Below are 14,968 nucleotides of genomic sequence, written 5' to 3'. Positions count from 1 at the left end.
AAAAGTTTCTGTCACTATTACCTTCATTGGCATTTTAGTGTATGTTGCCAATTCTTGTAATCATGTTAGGAAAGGTAATTGACTACAGACATATAGATGTTTTGTATCTTCCCAGCAATACCACTGAGAATAAGCACTCTCAGTACCACTAAGCAGAAAATACTGCAGGGTTTAAAGCAAAGTTTCTCTCATGAATGATTCGCTAAAACTTTGGGACATATAGTTGCCTTTAAGACTTGGATGTTAAGCATGTCCTGAGCTCAACATGGAGAAAGAAATATGATAGGGAGATCATAAAACTGTGCCAGAACCAACCAGAATTTTTCGCCCATCCATGACTATATATGGAACATTACTGAAAATTACAGGGTGCAATGTTCAGACTTGCTTCATAAATGTGTAGCAATTATAACAGAAGTATTCTTCCATTGATTCAATTAGAATTGGGAGGTTTAAATTTGTTCATTACAAATGGGATTACATCATAAATCATGTTCTAAGGAATGAGAAGAGCTGTACCTGCACAGTTGTATGGAGAAATGCCACAGCATATAACAAAGGTTTCCACTGTGACATATTGCTTATATCCAGTTGTTCTTGGGTGATGCTGCTATAAGTACGTTTCAAACCAGCTTTCACACCTACAGATTTATAAGAATTTAGACAAGCAGTGAAATTATCATTTAGACTGATGCTTAGTTGTACAGGGAATGTAAAAGCAAATTAATCAATGTCACTCATGAAAAAAATCAAACTAAACCTTGCAGCTTATATTGTAATCTTTCAAACTATGCAAATTCCAAATCACTGCTGGCAAGTTAGTTTCCTTGGAGGTCCAAAATATAACATTCTTTCTAAAACACTAAAAATTGAAAATGAAATGAGAACACTGATTTCACAATACGCATATCTTCCAAACTCTCAAGTTCAAAAATATATTCACACCATGAAGTGTGTCAGTCACTCTTGGGACTAAATAGCTCATTACAATACATAATCATTTAAGCAGCCAGTTTATAGATTCCCTTTAGTGCATGTTTGTTGAAAGCATATGTTTACTTTGCTACTATACGCCAGAAAGGGCCAGTATTCGACTTAACCTTTCATGTAATTTTTTTTCTTACTTGAATATTATTTTTTCCGTTCATGTAAATGAATGGGTTGCTTCATAGCAATAAAGAAGTTATATATTTGAGAGTTCTTTATTGGGTCCTTGAAAACAAACCAAACAATTAAATTTGTCTCTTTAACTCATTTCATGCCACATTGCCATGTGCGTGAACTCATCTCAATATGTTTTACATAAGGAGTATTGCTTTAGATTCAATCATACTTTCAGCAGCTTTATCTACCCTCAGACTATTACAATGGGGACAAGCAGGCATGTGCAGTGCAGATTTCTTCATTGATATTATTAGTGAAAGTTTTACGAGGAGCAATTCATGGCCCCCCAAAGAATCATATGTTGTGCCATTCTGAAGTGAATTAGCTAGTTCATTTGGATGCACAACTGGTTTGTGATGCAGAGTGATATCAATAACATCAGTATTGATAACATCACTGGCTGAGATTACAATGAAGGTCAAACTCGCCCCCTATCTGAAGCATGGTGACTCTCAGGTTAAACTCACCACTAGTCATCTCTCTCTAGTGAGAGAATAGCCCTCTGGGATGAAGATAACTTTACATTTGCTATTTGATCAAATCTATTCCTGAAGTCTTCATGGTCAGACACAGTAGAAATGTCCAAACTGATGAACTGAACAATTTGCACAAAAGAGCTAAAACTCAAGCTACTCCAAGTCTATGAGAAAAGTCAAAAGCTCCCTAGAGATACAAACAAATGTGTGAACATATGAAAATGATAGGAAAATACAGTCAACTCCATCAAACCTGCTCCATTGAAAAACTACTCTGACACACCATGTGCTCATTTAGAATATCTGGGAATTCCCTCTCCTCAATTTAATAAGATCCAGGGCACTGTGGACAAGTTTGTCCAAGACTTTGCTTCACAATTTCTCCATGTTTGTATTGTACCAATTCTATCACTTTAATTTATCATTTATTCATGAGTGCTCTGGCTTATTATCTGCTGATGTATCATCCTGATCTGGTTTCTTGACTTTTCTTTTTAAACAATGATAGTTTGCCATTGCCTTCCACTCTTAGGGGAAGATGTAAATGCTTCCTCAGCCAGATAAAGACTTGAACTCCCATTGTTAGCATATTCTGAAACACATGGCAAACCATTTAGTCAACAGAGCTATCTAGTCCCGCAGAGCAGTGTGTAAGCTCATGAATCGCACTGTTTCCAGCTGTTCAGACACCATCTCTTCTAAAAATGGTGAGATTTCTCTTCTCCTACTGGGGGAGAGTTCTGGCAAGACTTTTGGATTGTCTGATAGAATTTCCAAAGTCAAAAAGAACCCTGTATTAGCAAGGAGACACATGCTAGTGCCATTACAGATGATGGTCAGTGAAGTCCCTTAGATATGAGAATTTTTTTTCTTTTTTGGGGATTGATCGGATTGAGGCAAAGCTTTCCATTCCTTTTCTGCCAGTTTTTGGAATGAACTGAAATAGTAGGCAGAAAAGAAATGGACAGGTTTCTGTGTGCCTCAGTACCTCTATTTAAATGTTGCAGGATAGTGAACATACTACTGCCAACTTTGCTGACTGGGTCATTGGGAGGGAAATGTAGTTTTGGATAGGAATGGAATTGAAACCTCAACTTTTCCATCACCCTTTTCAAGTCCTGCTGACGGTCTAAGTTCATGAGAAATGTCAGAAAGTGTCATATAGTTATATTAGACTGATGTTCCCATTTGTGGCTTGTGTTATTTGTGGCATAGGCTTATGATTGTTGGAGATCAATCACCATCACCCCAGGGCTTCACAAATAACAATTACCTGCTCTAATACAGATCACTGGTAGCACTCTTAACACAGCACAGCTGAGATGCATATTTCAGCATAAAGTACAAGAACTTCAGGGGGTTTTTGTACTGCAGTGATAGTGTCCCTATCTCTGAGCATTAGAGATCTGGCTTCAAGTCCCCCCTACTCCACAAGTGTACTGTAATGACATCTCTGAACAGGTTAATTACAAAATATCTACTAGAACTTCCTTATTATATAACTACAGAAGGACTTTGACCAGTCACTGCAAAGCATTTGTGCTTTACCAAAGAAAGAAAAGTTATTCCATTGCAAATGGATTAGATGAAGCATAATAGCAAATCGTAGTATCTATCCAATGAACATTTGGTAAGGCAGAAACAATTTAAAGGTTATTGTAGCTTTGAGAAATCCCACCGCTGTTAACAGCCCATTGTCTCCACTATTGGCACATAGAAAAGTAAACAGTTTGTTTTTTTTTCCCTAAGAAAATTCAATGCTGCACACACAGGCTCAGAATTATTTATGAGCTGTCCCGCTCTTTCATGCAAGTTCACAGGAAGTCAGATTTTTCTTTTATTCACTGAGGAGATGTAAGGGTCACTGAATTGCCCATCCCTAATTGCCCTTAAGAAGGTGATGGTGAGCTGACCTTTTGAACCATGACCATCCATTTGGTGTATAAACACCCACAACACTGTTAGAAAGGGAGTTCCAGGATTTTGATCCAGCAACATTGAAGGAATGGGTGAAATTCACATTTACTTTGTTTGAAAGGACTTTATTTCATACTTCCAGTGAAATTATAGTAAGAGAATGGGAGCAGCTCCAAGAAATTTCTTGAAATTCTCTCCTACCTTGAGGGGGTTCATTGGTAAATTTAATAGATGATTGTAATAAGTTGATGGGAAACTTTGAATGGACCTCTGTTGTGATCCAGGTTCGGAATCCATCATTCATAGATTCTGTTGAAGTGACTGTATCTAAAAGTTCATCCAAGAAATTCAAACCCAGATGGCAGTTCTGTAAAAGGAGCCAGCCACCATCCTGCATACTCTGCGTCAGTAAACGTCTTGCATGGATCTCCTGACCTTGACCCATAGAAATGGCACGGCAGGGCACACTCTAAAGAAATGCAAAAAGGAGCTTGTCTCTTTGTACTTGGAGCAATGTGAAATTGGTTCACTCAATCTACAGCTTTACACTTTGAAGCTGTTTACTTATAGCTTCAAAATATAAGTCACTTATACAACTTATCCAACTACTTATTTATACAACATCAAGAGGTGGTAAAAATTTAGCCTGCATAAAACAAACATGAAATTCATATTTTCATGAATTAAATTGCAACATTATACTTATTTGTATTTCAAATAAACATAACATAGATCAAATGAACAGATGATTGTTGTGGTTCTGTTCGCCGAGCTGGGAATTTGTGTTGCAGATGTTTCGTTTCCTGTCTAAGTGACATCCTCAGCGCTTGGGAGCCTCCTGTGAAGTGCTTCTGTGATGTTTCCTCTGACATTTGTAGTGGTTTGTATCTGCTGCTTCCGGTTGTCAGTTCCAGCTGTCCGCTGCAGTGGCCGGTATATTGGGTCCAGGTCGATGTGCTTATTGATTGAATCTGTGGATGCCGGTTTGGAAACTGGATCACTATAAATGCCGGGGGAAACATCACAGTGCTTCACAGGAGGCTCCCAAGCACTGAGGATGTCACCTAGACAGGGAACGAAACATCAGCAACACAAATTCCCAGCTCGGCGAACAGAACCACAACAACGAGCACCCGAGCTATAAATCTTCTCACAAACTTTGAACAGATGGTCTTAAAATATAAATATAGCTTTGTAATTGAATCAAATAAATTATCACTTCAATGCAGGTTGATGAGCTGAATATTCCCAAACTTTAGCTGTCTTAATATTGGGGAGTTTCAGGGAGGCCTTCCCCTTTGTAAACCCTAGTGCAATGTTGTACTCGTGACTCAGTACATATGCATTTGCCTCCACTACACCACTCTCATGCTCAGCAGCAGTGGATGTGCACACCAGAGCCAGGACATTCCAATGTTCATGCCACCAGTGCCACATTTAAAGCTCAGCTCTTCATATGCTGCAGGTCAGGAGTTGTCCTTCATAGTGTGTCCCTGTGCAATTCCAAAGGAGATGTCTGTAGGAGGTAAGTTGTTACCTTGCTATGCTGACAGAAGCCTGAATTTTCTGTAGGATAAATAACAGAAAGGAGGGTCATCCTCCTTTCTCAGAACCACCAGAAGAGACCACGGTACCAGATGCTGCTCCAAAGTCTCCAACTGAGTCAGACCATTTCTATGTACTGGAGAAACAAGCAACCATGCCACAAGAAGGTCAATGATCTTCTGTACTCTGCAAGCTTAAGTGCCACCATCTTCTCTCTGTTACCTCATACTCACTCTAACTTCACAACTGCATTCATCTCCTACCAAGTCTCATGGACTACAACTCTCATTATTGCAAACACCATGTTCATTCATCAGTGCTCCTCACCCACTCCAGGATCCTCCGGACTATGAAGCTTTCAGGCCCCGCTGTGCTTTCTAATCAGTCACTCACGACACTTTACGTAAGTATCATGAGCAATGGGCGGGGGGGCATCATATGCCCTTTCCTCTCAGAGACAGGGTGGCATCAGCAGATGCCATATTCCATCCCATTACTCCTTTTAGTCTTTCAGACTTGATCATTTGGTTGGAGCAAGTTCACTGAGCTATTGGAACATACTGCAAGTATGATATTGATTAGTACTGTGCTATATAACATGTCCAGACCCTTTACTGATCAGTGCTGGCAAACATGAGGCCAAAATGTGGGATGGAACAGCTGAAACAGTTAGCCCAAGATATGTCTCCTATAAGTCAGCAGGGAGGTGTAAAATTAAGAAAACAAGCATAATGATAATAGAAATTTTTTAAAAATTACTGGACCTTGTCATTATTTTTATAATATACCTTGGTCTTTGCTAAACGTTCAATACTTTCTGTAGGATCAGAACCCATGGAAAGGAAACACACCATAGGTGTTCGATTGTCACTTTCTACCCACATTGCTTCCATATCTAGAATAACTCCTTCTGCATATTTTGTTCCAAGTGAAGCTGCAATGTAATGACGAGCCTGAGAAAAGTAAAAGTAGTGGAAAATATGGATATTGTCAAATGTACAACAGAATATCATAAAGAACAGAGTTAGACAAACAAATACCGGTCAGCAGTACTGAAAGACATTCAAACAAACAATTACCTCAAATGAGACACAGAAAATAAATCAAACAAAAATCAACAGTGCAGAGAGCTGTCTGATCTGAAATAAATATTTAATGACGGAAATAATCCACTCAGGTCAACATTTCACAACTTTTATAGGATTAATTCATCATGGGATCATAAGACACACTAAAGAGATAATATAGTAGGTCATTCAGCCCATTAAGTCTGATTCACCATTTGCCTTCCCACCAAATTTTTTTTGTCACTTGCAAACTTAGATTTAGTGCATTAACTTTCCTCATCAAAGTCATTAAGAGATATTGTGAATAACTGCGTCCCTAGAACTAACCCCGTGGAACTCCACTACTTACAGTGTGCCATCCTGATAATGCCCCCCTTAAACCAATGAAACAAAATGAAATATGATTTCAGAATGATCACTTACACACATATTAGCTATACACATTATGTAAAGCTTTACATCAATTTCAGTTCCTCAATCACACTTTTCTCTTCTCTTATGTAGCTCCTTAGGATTGAGGATGACTCTCTTTCAGTCCAGTGTTGTAGGCGTGAGGTAACTATACAGCCCAATACTGCTGACCACAATAAGATAAATGGTCCTTTAAGGGGTGGGTATGTGGAATGTCCTTTCGTTATTTGTACTTAACCTCCATCTGGGCCTTTGATTACCCTTTTTCTCCAGTTAACATTCAAGATTCCCAAGAGACAGTGGTGGTTTTGCCTATTTTTTAGTGAGGCTTTAAGGTTGAAGCATTTCCTCTGTCTTTCTGATAACTTTTTGCCTTGATGTAATTTGGAGTAGAGAGTTAGTTTTGAAGGTCTTGTGTCAGGCACATAATTCACGTAGTTCCCCTCAGTGCAGCTGATTGGTAGTGGCTAGAGCCTCAATGCGAGGAATATTGTTCTGAGAAAAGACTCTGACAATGGAGCATCTATTGTGCCATTGGATTTGCAAGATTTTGTGGTAGCATCACTGGTGACATTTCTCAAGAAACTTGAGAATATAATGTCTTTGTCTCTGATATATGCATGAAAGCTAATAACACTGCTGTATGAATGAGATGTAGGTTTCCAATTTGAGATCTTGATGTAGTCATTATCATCTTTAGGCCCTTATCAGGCTCCACCTGTCTCGATGAAATCCTGTCCCATTTACACATATACATGATACATCCTCCATCACCCACAACTGGTTCTCCACTTTTCAGATGCTGCCATAGGCAAGATATTTGTAATTTTTGTGGCTGTTAGTACAAATGAATCTTATTAACCTCCATTGTCCTCTGTAAAGCAGCCCTTACATGTTCAGTCTGCATAACACTTTCATCCCAAAGTTATACCTGCACTGCCTACGAATGGGCCTGGTCCACCTCCACCTATCCATACCCAACCATTACTTTCAGCACTGCTAGAGAATGATAGCTGCCCTTCTTGTGAAAGATTAGAATGTATACATGTGATTGGGAGGTTGCTGTTTGTAGCTTTTACAGATTATTTGTCTCTCATATACAGGGATCAATTCCCTTCCCTGCAAATGCATTAACAGGTGCCCGTGGGATGGCTTTCTTCAGTTCCAGGGTTGACATCTTCTTGAGGATGCATGATTTTTGTACCTAAGTACTTGTAAATAGATCTAAGTCCCCTCCTTAGCAAGCTTCAAATTTTCCAAATCATTTAATTGATTTTGGGACAATTTGAATTGGAAACAATTTTGGGATGGATAGATGAAGTAAACTTTGATTTAGATTCTCTATCCTCCCCTTTTTACGTATACTTCCACCTACATCAAACCCATTACAGCTGATGGCTTTATCCTTTCCTGTATTTTCTCCTTGACTCATATTCAATTTCCTCCTGTTTCTATAGCCCTGTCATTATCTATCTGGTTACTTCAACTCTTGCTCCTTATCACAATCAAAGATTCCCATTCCCAGCTTGACTGTACCTTGGTCCCCTCTAATTTTCTTAATAATGTGTGGGCCTCCAAAGCCAGTGTGAAGTAGTGACTTCCAGAACCAGCATGTAATAGAATGTTTTACTCAGCAGAGCTGAGAGAAAGCAGTCTACCCCATCTGTTAAACATCTTGTATGTATGGTAAGGTTTGTGAATCCATTTATTTCCCATTTTCAGCTAATAAAATTGTACATGTGAATTTAATTCCAGTGGGGTTGCAGTTAATGAGTATTCACGACATCCTAATGAATGCAAAACTGGCCTAAAGATTTCTTCACACCTTCAGTCTAACCTGCTCTGTGGAAACTAAAAATTACATCTACTGCCCAATTAAGTTTCTCTGCCCATCCTTTCAAAAAGCTCCAGGCAGGTCCTGAAAATTACTGATGAAGGGCTTATGCCCGAAACGTCAAATTTCCTATTTCTTGGATGCTGCCTGACCTGCTGCGCTTTTCCAGCAACACATTTTCAGCTCTGATACTCCAGCATCTGCAGACCTCACTTTCTTCCTGAAAATTACACCTGCTATCCTAGATTTCACTACAATGGTAAAGGAAAAATGGTGCTCACTGTTCACTACGTTGAAACCTGCCCTTGTGGGCTTTGGAGTGTGAACCTGCTGTCATCAGATATAGAGTCATCGAGATGTACAGCATGGAAACAGATCCTTCAGTCCAACCTTTCCATGCCGACCAGATATCCCAAACCAATCTAGTCCCACCTGCCAGCACCCGACCCATAACCCTCCAAACTCTTCCTATTCATATACCCATCCAAATGCCTCTTAAATGTTGCAATTGTACCAGCCTCCACCACTTCCTCTGGCAGCTCATTCCATACACATATTACCCTCTGTGTGAGGTCTCTTTTATAGCTTTCCCCTCTCATCCTAAACCTATGCCCTCTAGTTCTGAAATTTCTTCTCTCAGTGAATCTGTGAAATTCTTTCTCACAGACTTCAGTTAAGGTTGGGTGACTGAGTATACACAAGGCTGAGATAGACAGATTTTTAATCAGTAAGGGTTGTTGGAAAAAGGCAGGAAAACGAAGTTGAGGATTATCACATCTGCCATAATCTGAAGGAAAAGTGAAGCAGTTTTGATAAGCAGAATGGCCTACTTCTGTTCTAATGCCTTTTGATCTTATGGATAATTCAGCTACACTACACAGAATATGCTGCTATTTACCAGAATATGCTGCTATTTCCTGTTAATGATGTAACTCATGTACAGAAAGCAAATCGAGATTTGGAAAGAAAGAAAAGGGATAGCGAAAAGACAGACAATAAAAAGAAAGACGGGCGGCACGGTGGCGTGGGCGGCACGGTGGCAGTGGGCGGCACGGTGGCACAGTGGTTAGCACTGCTGCCTCACAGCGCCTGAAGACCCAGGTTCAATTCCCGACTCAGGCGACTGACTGTGTGGAGTTTGCACGTTCTCCCCGTGTCTGCGTGGGTTTCCTCCGGGTGCTCCGGTTTCCTCCCACAGTCCAAAGATGTGCGGGTCAGGTGAATTGGCCATGCTAAATTGCCCGTAGTGTTAGGTAAGGGGTAATGTAGGGGTATGGGTGGGTTTCGCTTCGGCGGGTCGGTGTGGACTTGTTGGGCCGAAGGGCCTGTTTCCACACTGTAAGTCTAATCTAAAAAAAGACATTGTAGCAATTTCAAGCGTCTTTAAGATCTCCAAACTAATTCAATTTACACTGAACAACAATAAAGTTAGATTTTCAGGGTCTGAGTTTATTCAGCACTAATTATGAGTGATCACAATGTTAAGAATTCGCTCACACTTGAATGCTCCAGCCACAAGATTTTCTGTAGTGCTTAATGAATAACTAGCAAGTAAGTACTACAAATCTGTACGCTTTCCATTGACTGGAGGTATAGTTATGCCACAGGTAAAGTAGTAGCAGGGTAACCTGAACTTCATCCTCTGGATTTGAGCATTTAATTATGCACGAGTTAGATTTACTCTATTATAATAGTGAATGTTATTAATTTCAATATAATTCTCAGTGCAAAATCTGGGCCGATTAAAGTAGAAAAGGCAAATTAACCTAAGGGTGCAACACGATTTGAAGAAAATCTGTAAATGGTAAAAGAAATTGGAAATCAAATTCAATATAGACAGCTGGAAGATGCTAGAGATGAAGAAAAGGTTACAGCATGTGCACTCCATAAATGATGTTGAAATAGCTAGAGATAAAGGTGAAAAAGATATAAGACTTGACACCACTGCATACCATCAATCAACAACACAGACTGTTGGAAGTGCAGGAAATATTATTCAAATTATATTGTATTCTGGTCGGCTGACACCTTGAGTACTGTAGTCAGTTCTTGTCATTGAAATGCATGAAAGACATTCTAGCACTTGAAGCAATTTGGAGAAGTCAATTACTTTTTAACCTTGAAAAGAGGTAACAGAATATGAAGCCATATAATACAAAATTTCAGTACCAGTGTCGATACAGGAAATCTGGAAAAAATTTTTAAAGTGGGGTCACAAGAGAATGGAACAAAATTAAAATTAGTAAAAGAAAAATGAAGATTGGCATCAGGAAATATCTCCTCTCACAAAAAGTCATCAATATGAAAATGAACTTCCAGACAAAATAACAAGACAAAAAGTCTGAAATCATTTACGAAGTGGTCAGATAACAGAACAAGGGTACAATCTGCAGACATAGAGACATAGGAAAGAAGGACAGGAGTAAGCCATTTAGCCCTTCGCGCCTGTTCCACCATTCAGTGAGATCATGGCTGATCTGTGGCCTAACTCTATACACCTGCCTTTGCCTAGTATCCTGTAATTTTTCAAATGTTCCAACATTATCCCTTTGAGAATCATCACATTATAGTCTTTTCTTGATGGATGAACTAAGAATAAAACAGTAGTTTTGTTCATCCCTATTTATTATCTGGTTTTGCAATGGTGTACTAATGTCCTGAGGGAAACTTCCAAATGCATGGGTGGCACAGTGGTTAGCACTGCTGTCTCACACTGCCAGAAACCTGGGTTCAATTCCCACCTCAGGCAACTGTCTGTGCAGGTTAGGTGAGTTGGCCATGCTAAATTGCCCATAGTGTTAGGTGAAGGGGGTAAATATAGGGGGGTGGGTTGGTATGGACTTGTTGGGCCGAAGGGCCTGTTTCCATACTGTAAGTAATGTAATCATTTTGTGGGAGTTTTGCTGTGCCTCTCCTTGCATGTGCTAGCATCTTACAGTCAGGGTAATTTGCTGCCACCATTCTTTTCCCTGACTGGGTTTAAGCGCTTTCTTGGTTTACGGAGATAGGGGAAAACCAGTGGTGAGTCTTAATGAGAAGAAGCTTATGTCCCAAACAAGATGTATTGCATGGCAGCAACCATAAGACCATAAGAAATAGAAGTGGAATTAAGGCCATTCGGCCTATCGAGTCCACTCCGCCATTCAATCATGGCTGATGGGCATTTCACTTACTGGCACTCTTCCTATATCCCTTAATTCCTTGAAACATTAAGGCATCAGTCTCTGCCTTGAAGACATTTAACATCCCGATCTCCACTGTGCTCCATGGCAGTGAATTCCACAGACTCTCTGGCTGAAGAAATGTCTCCTCATTTCCATTCTAAATTGACCCCCTCTAATTCTAAGGCTGTGCCCACGAGTCCTAGTATCCCCGCCTGATAGAAACAATTTCCAGCATCCATCCATTCTAAGCCATGCATTATCTTGTAAATTTCTATTAGATCTCACCTCAACCTTCTGAAAATTTTTGCTATAAATTCTGTGTTACGATCGAGCCCTCCGCAATCACCTGATGAAGGAGCGTTGCTCCGAAAGCTAGTGTGCTTCCAATTAAACCTGTTGATCTATAACCTGGTGTTGTGTGATTTTTAACTTTGTACACCCCAGTCCAACACCGGCATTTCCAAATCATTCCAGAAAAGAACCTTTTATCCCAACTCTCTGCCTTCTGTCAGACAGCCAATCCTCAATCCATGCCAATAGCTCACCTCAAACACCATGGGCTCTCACCTTACTCAGCAGCCTCCCATGAGGCACCTTATCAAAGGCCTTTTGGAAGTCTAGGTAGATAACATCCACTGAGTTTCCCTGGTCTAACCCACTTGTTACCTCTTCAAAGAATCCGAACAGGTTTGTCAGGCATGACCTCTCCTTACTAAATCCATGCTGACTTATTCTAATTTGATCCTGCACTTCCAAGAATTTAGAAATCTCGTCCTTAACGATGGATTCTAGAATCTTACTTACAACCAAGGTTAGGCTAATCAGCCTATAATTTTACACCTTTTGTCTTGATCCATTCTTGGACAAGGGGGTTACAACAGCGATTTTCCAATCATCTGGGACTTTCCCAGACTCCAGTGAATTTTGAAAGATTACAACCAATACCTCGCTATTTCTTCAGCCACCTTCCTCAGAACTCTAGAATGTAGCCCATTGGTGACAGGATTTTTATCAATTTTTAGACCTTTTAACTTATCAAGTGCTTTCTTCTTTGTAATGGTCACCATACTCAACTCTGCCCCTTGACTCTGCTTAATTGTTGGGCTATTACTCATATCTTCCACTGTGAAGACTGACAAAGTATTTATTAAGTTCTTCAGCTTTCTTTTAATCTCTCATCACTAGCCTTTCTGCATCAATTTGGAGCGGCTCAATCTCTACTTTTGCCTCTCATTTGTTTCTTATGTATTGAAAGAAATTTTACTATAATTTCTAATACTACTGGCTAGTTTACCTTCATATTTGATTCCCTCCTTCCTTATTTCTCTCTTTGTTATCCTCTGTTTGTTTTTGTAGTCTTCCCAATCTTCTGATTTCCCAGTGCTCCCCTCCCTGGGTAATCTATCTTTTCTTTTGGACATACCACTGTACTGTGTCCTCATTTATACTCAGAAACTCCTGCTATTGTTGCTGTACTGTCTTCCCCACTAGGCTCTGCTTCCAGTCAATCTTCGTCAGTTCCTCTCTCATGCCCCGTAACTACTTTCATTAACTGTAACACCATTACCTCTGATTTTGCCTTCTCACTTTCAAATTGCAGACTGAACTCGACCATATTATGATCGCTGCCTCCTAAGTGTTCCCTGACTTTAGATCTTTTATAAAGTCTGGTTCGACCAGCCACAACCTACATTAGTAAGTTGGACATTGCCAGCAAGACTTTTGGGAGACCTGCAGATATTCTACAAGGTCCCTTAACTAAATCCTTATGATATCATCAGACTGTGTGGAGCTTAACGTAGTTTCTAACATTATCCCTTCAACAGCCATTACTTTAAGCAATATCACTCACTTGTGAAATAAATGTTTGGTTGAATAATGAGTATGTATGTAGCATATATGGTGGTGCAATGAGGAAGCAGACTACAAAAGCTTAACTAATGTAGACATTTACCTGAGCAATTGTACGATCTGGACACCAACTACGAATCAGTAGGAGTTTATGGAAAGTGTCCAATATATTATCATAGTCATCAGGGAGAGCAGCCTCTTCTGGAGCTTCATTATCAAACCACTGCTTCCAAGCTTTATCATTTTTTGCCACCTGTACTAACAGTTGAGTGAATGGGAATGAATGAGAAAGCTGCACCAAATTTAGCCAAGTCATGTCAAGGATCCATTTCTTTGGTTTAGGTTCCACTGAATTGAGATCTAAAGAGGCACCACCTGTGCAAATAAATAATGTATATTTGATTATTACCAATAAACTGAGAACAATCAACTGCTAGAAGTTTCATTCCTATTAATTTTGAAACCAAATCCAATAAAATGATCTTTTGAAAATACATACAATTTAGTTACCTTCCCTATCACAATGGAGCACCTTGTGGCACTTGTCAAAAATTGGAGATTTAATTCTGTGTGAGGGACGCATGAAAACTGGAAACAAGGTTGATGAAATCTTGGGCAAGGATAGGAAATAGCACCATTGCTATTAATGTACCAGAAAGAGAATGGGGGAAGGGATGCAAATAACTCGTGGATTGTACACAAGCCAATATAAGTTTGGAATGCAAAATTAACATACAATCATTAAAGCAGGTGCACAAAAGAGCTGTAAAGATTGTGAAAAATGAGACAAAGAGATCGTTTGTGTTGATTGAAAGAAAGTGAATCAGCCCACTGTGAAATACACTTACATATGCAAGAATTTGTTGCACTTGGTACTGGTTAAGTCTTAGTGTATTGTCAACATGAGCCGTTTAATGGCATGCTGTGTGGAAAAGGGAAAGAATGTTACCTAAAATGTGTCCAAATATTTAATGGTTCAATGATGAAATTTGTAGTATTTTGACAGTACTATGAGGAAAACATTACTGCAGTTGTGCTCTTGAGAGCCTCAGAATAAAGGGCTGAGATGAGGAGTACAATCCTCACTCGAAAGGTTGTGAATCGATTGAATTAAAGATCATTGAGGGCCGTTGATGCATTCATGTCTTGGGGATTTGAATTATAATGCAGCAAGATGATGGTGAGCTGGAAAATCAGCCATAGTCTTGTTAAACGATGCAGCATCCTCAAACTGCCAAATGGCTTTTTGCTGCTCGTATTTTCCAAATTCCTACGCTTTGCAAATCGTATAACGAATGCCTTCATTTTAATATAGCATTTAAACTACTTCAATGTTCCAATCATGAGAAAGTAATAAAAAGCATTTACAATGTAGCAATGCTTATGTTGGCCATTTTACAACATAGGCTTTATATCATTTTGGCAATGTGAAGACAGGCCAATGCACATTACATTCATAAAATATTACAGCTAATAAACATTAGTGCAATAGAACTAAAATGGTTCATCAGAATACTCTAAGTTCCCCCAAATAAGCTA

General features: G+C 39.5%; 1 protein-coding gene across 1 annotated transcript in view; it reads right to left on the bottom strand.

Moving 5' to 3' along the window:
• The window catches only part of dnah5l (dynein, axonemal, heavy chain 5 like), a 340,633-nt gene that overhangs the window by 54,237 nt on the left and 271,428 nt on the right, over positions 1 to 14,968 (bottom strand). Inside the window, exons 64-67 of the mRNA XM_060825520.1 lie at positions 13,533 to 13,804; positions 5,891 to 6,055; positions 3,759 to 4,026; positions 520 to 641 (exon numbers count right to left, since the gene is read on the bottom strand). Coding sequence (XP_060681503.1) covers positions 520 to 641; positions 3,759 to 4,026; positions 5,891 to 6,055; positions 13,533 to 13,804 — 827 coding nt within the window. The remainder of the gene's footprint in view (positions 1 to 519; positions 642 to 3,758; positions 4,027 to 5,890; positions 6,056 to 13,532; positions 13,805 to 14,968) is intronic.

The sequence above is a fragment of the Hemiscyllium ocellatum genome, chromosome 5 (assembly GCF_020745735.1).
Source record: "Hemiscyllium ocellatum isolate sHemOce1 chromosome 5, sHemOce1.pat.X.cur, whole genome shotgun sequence".
NCBI classification, from domain to species: Eukaryota; Metazoa; Chordata; class Chondrichthyes; order Orectolobiformes; family Hemiscylliidae; genus Hemiscyllium; species Hemiscyllium ocellatum.
This window is presented reverse-complemented; position numbering and strand designations above follow the sequence as displayed.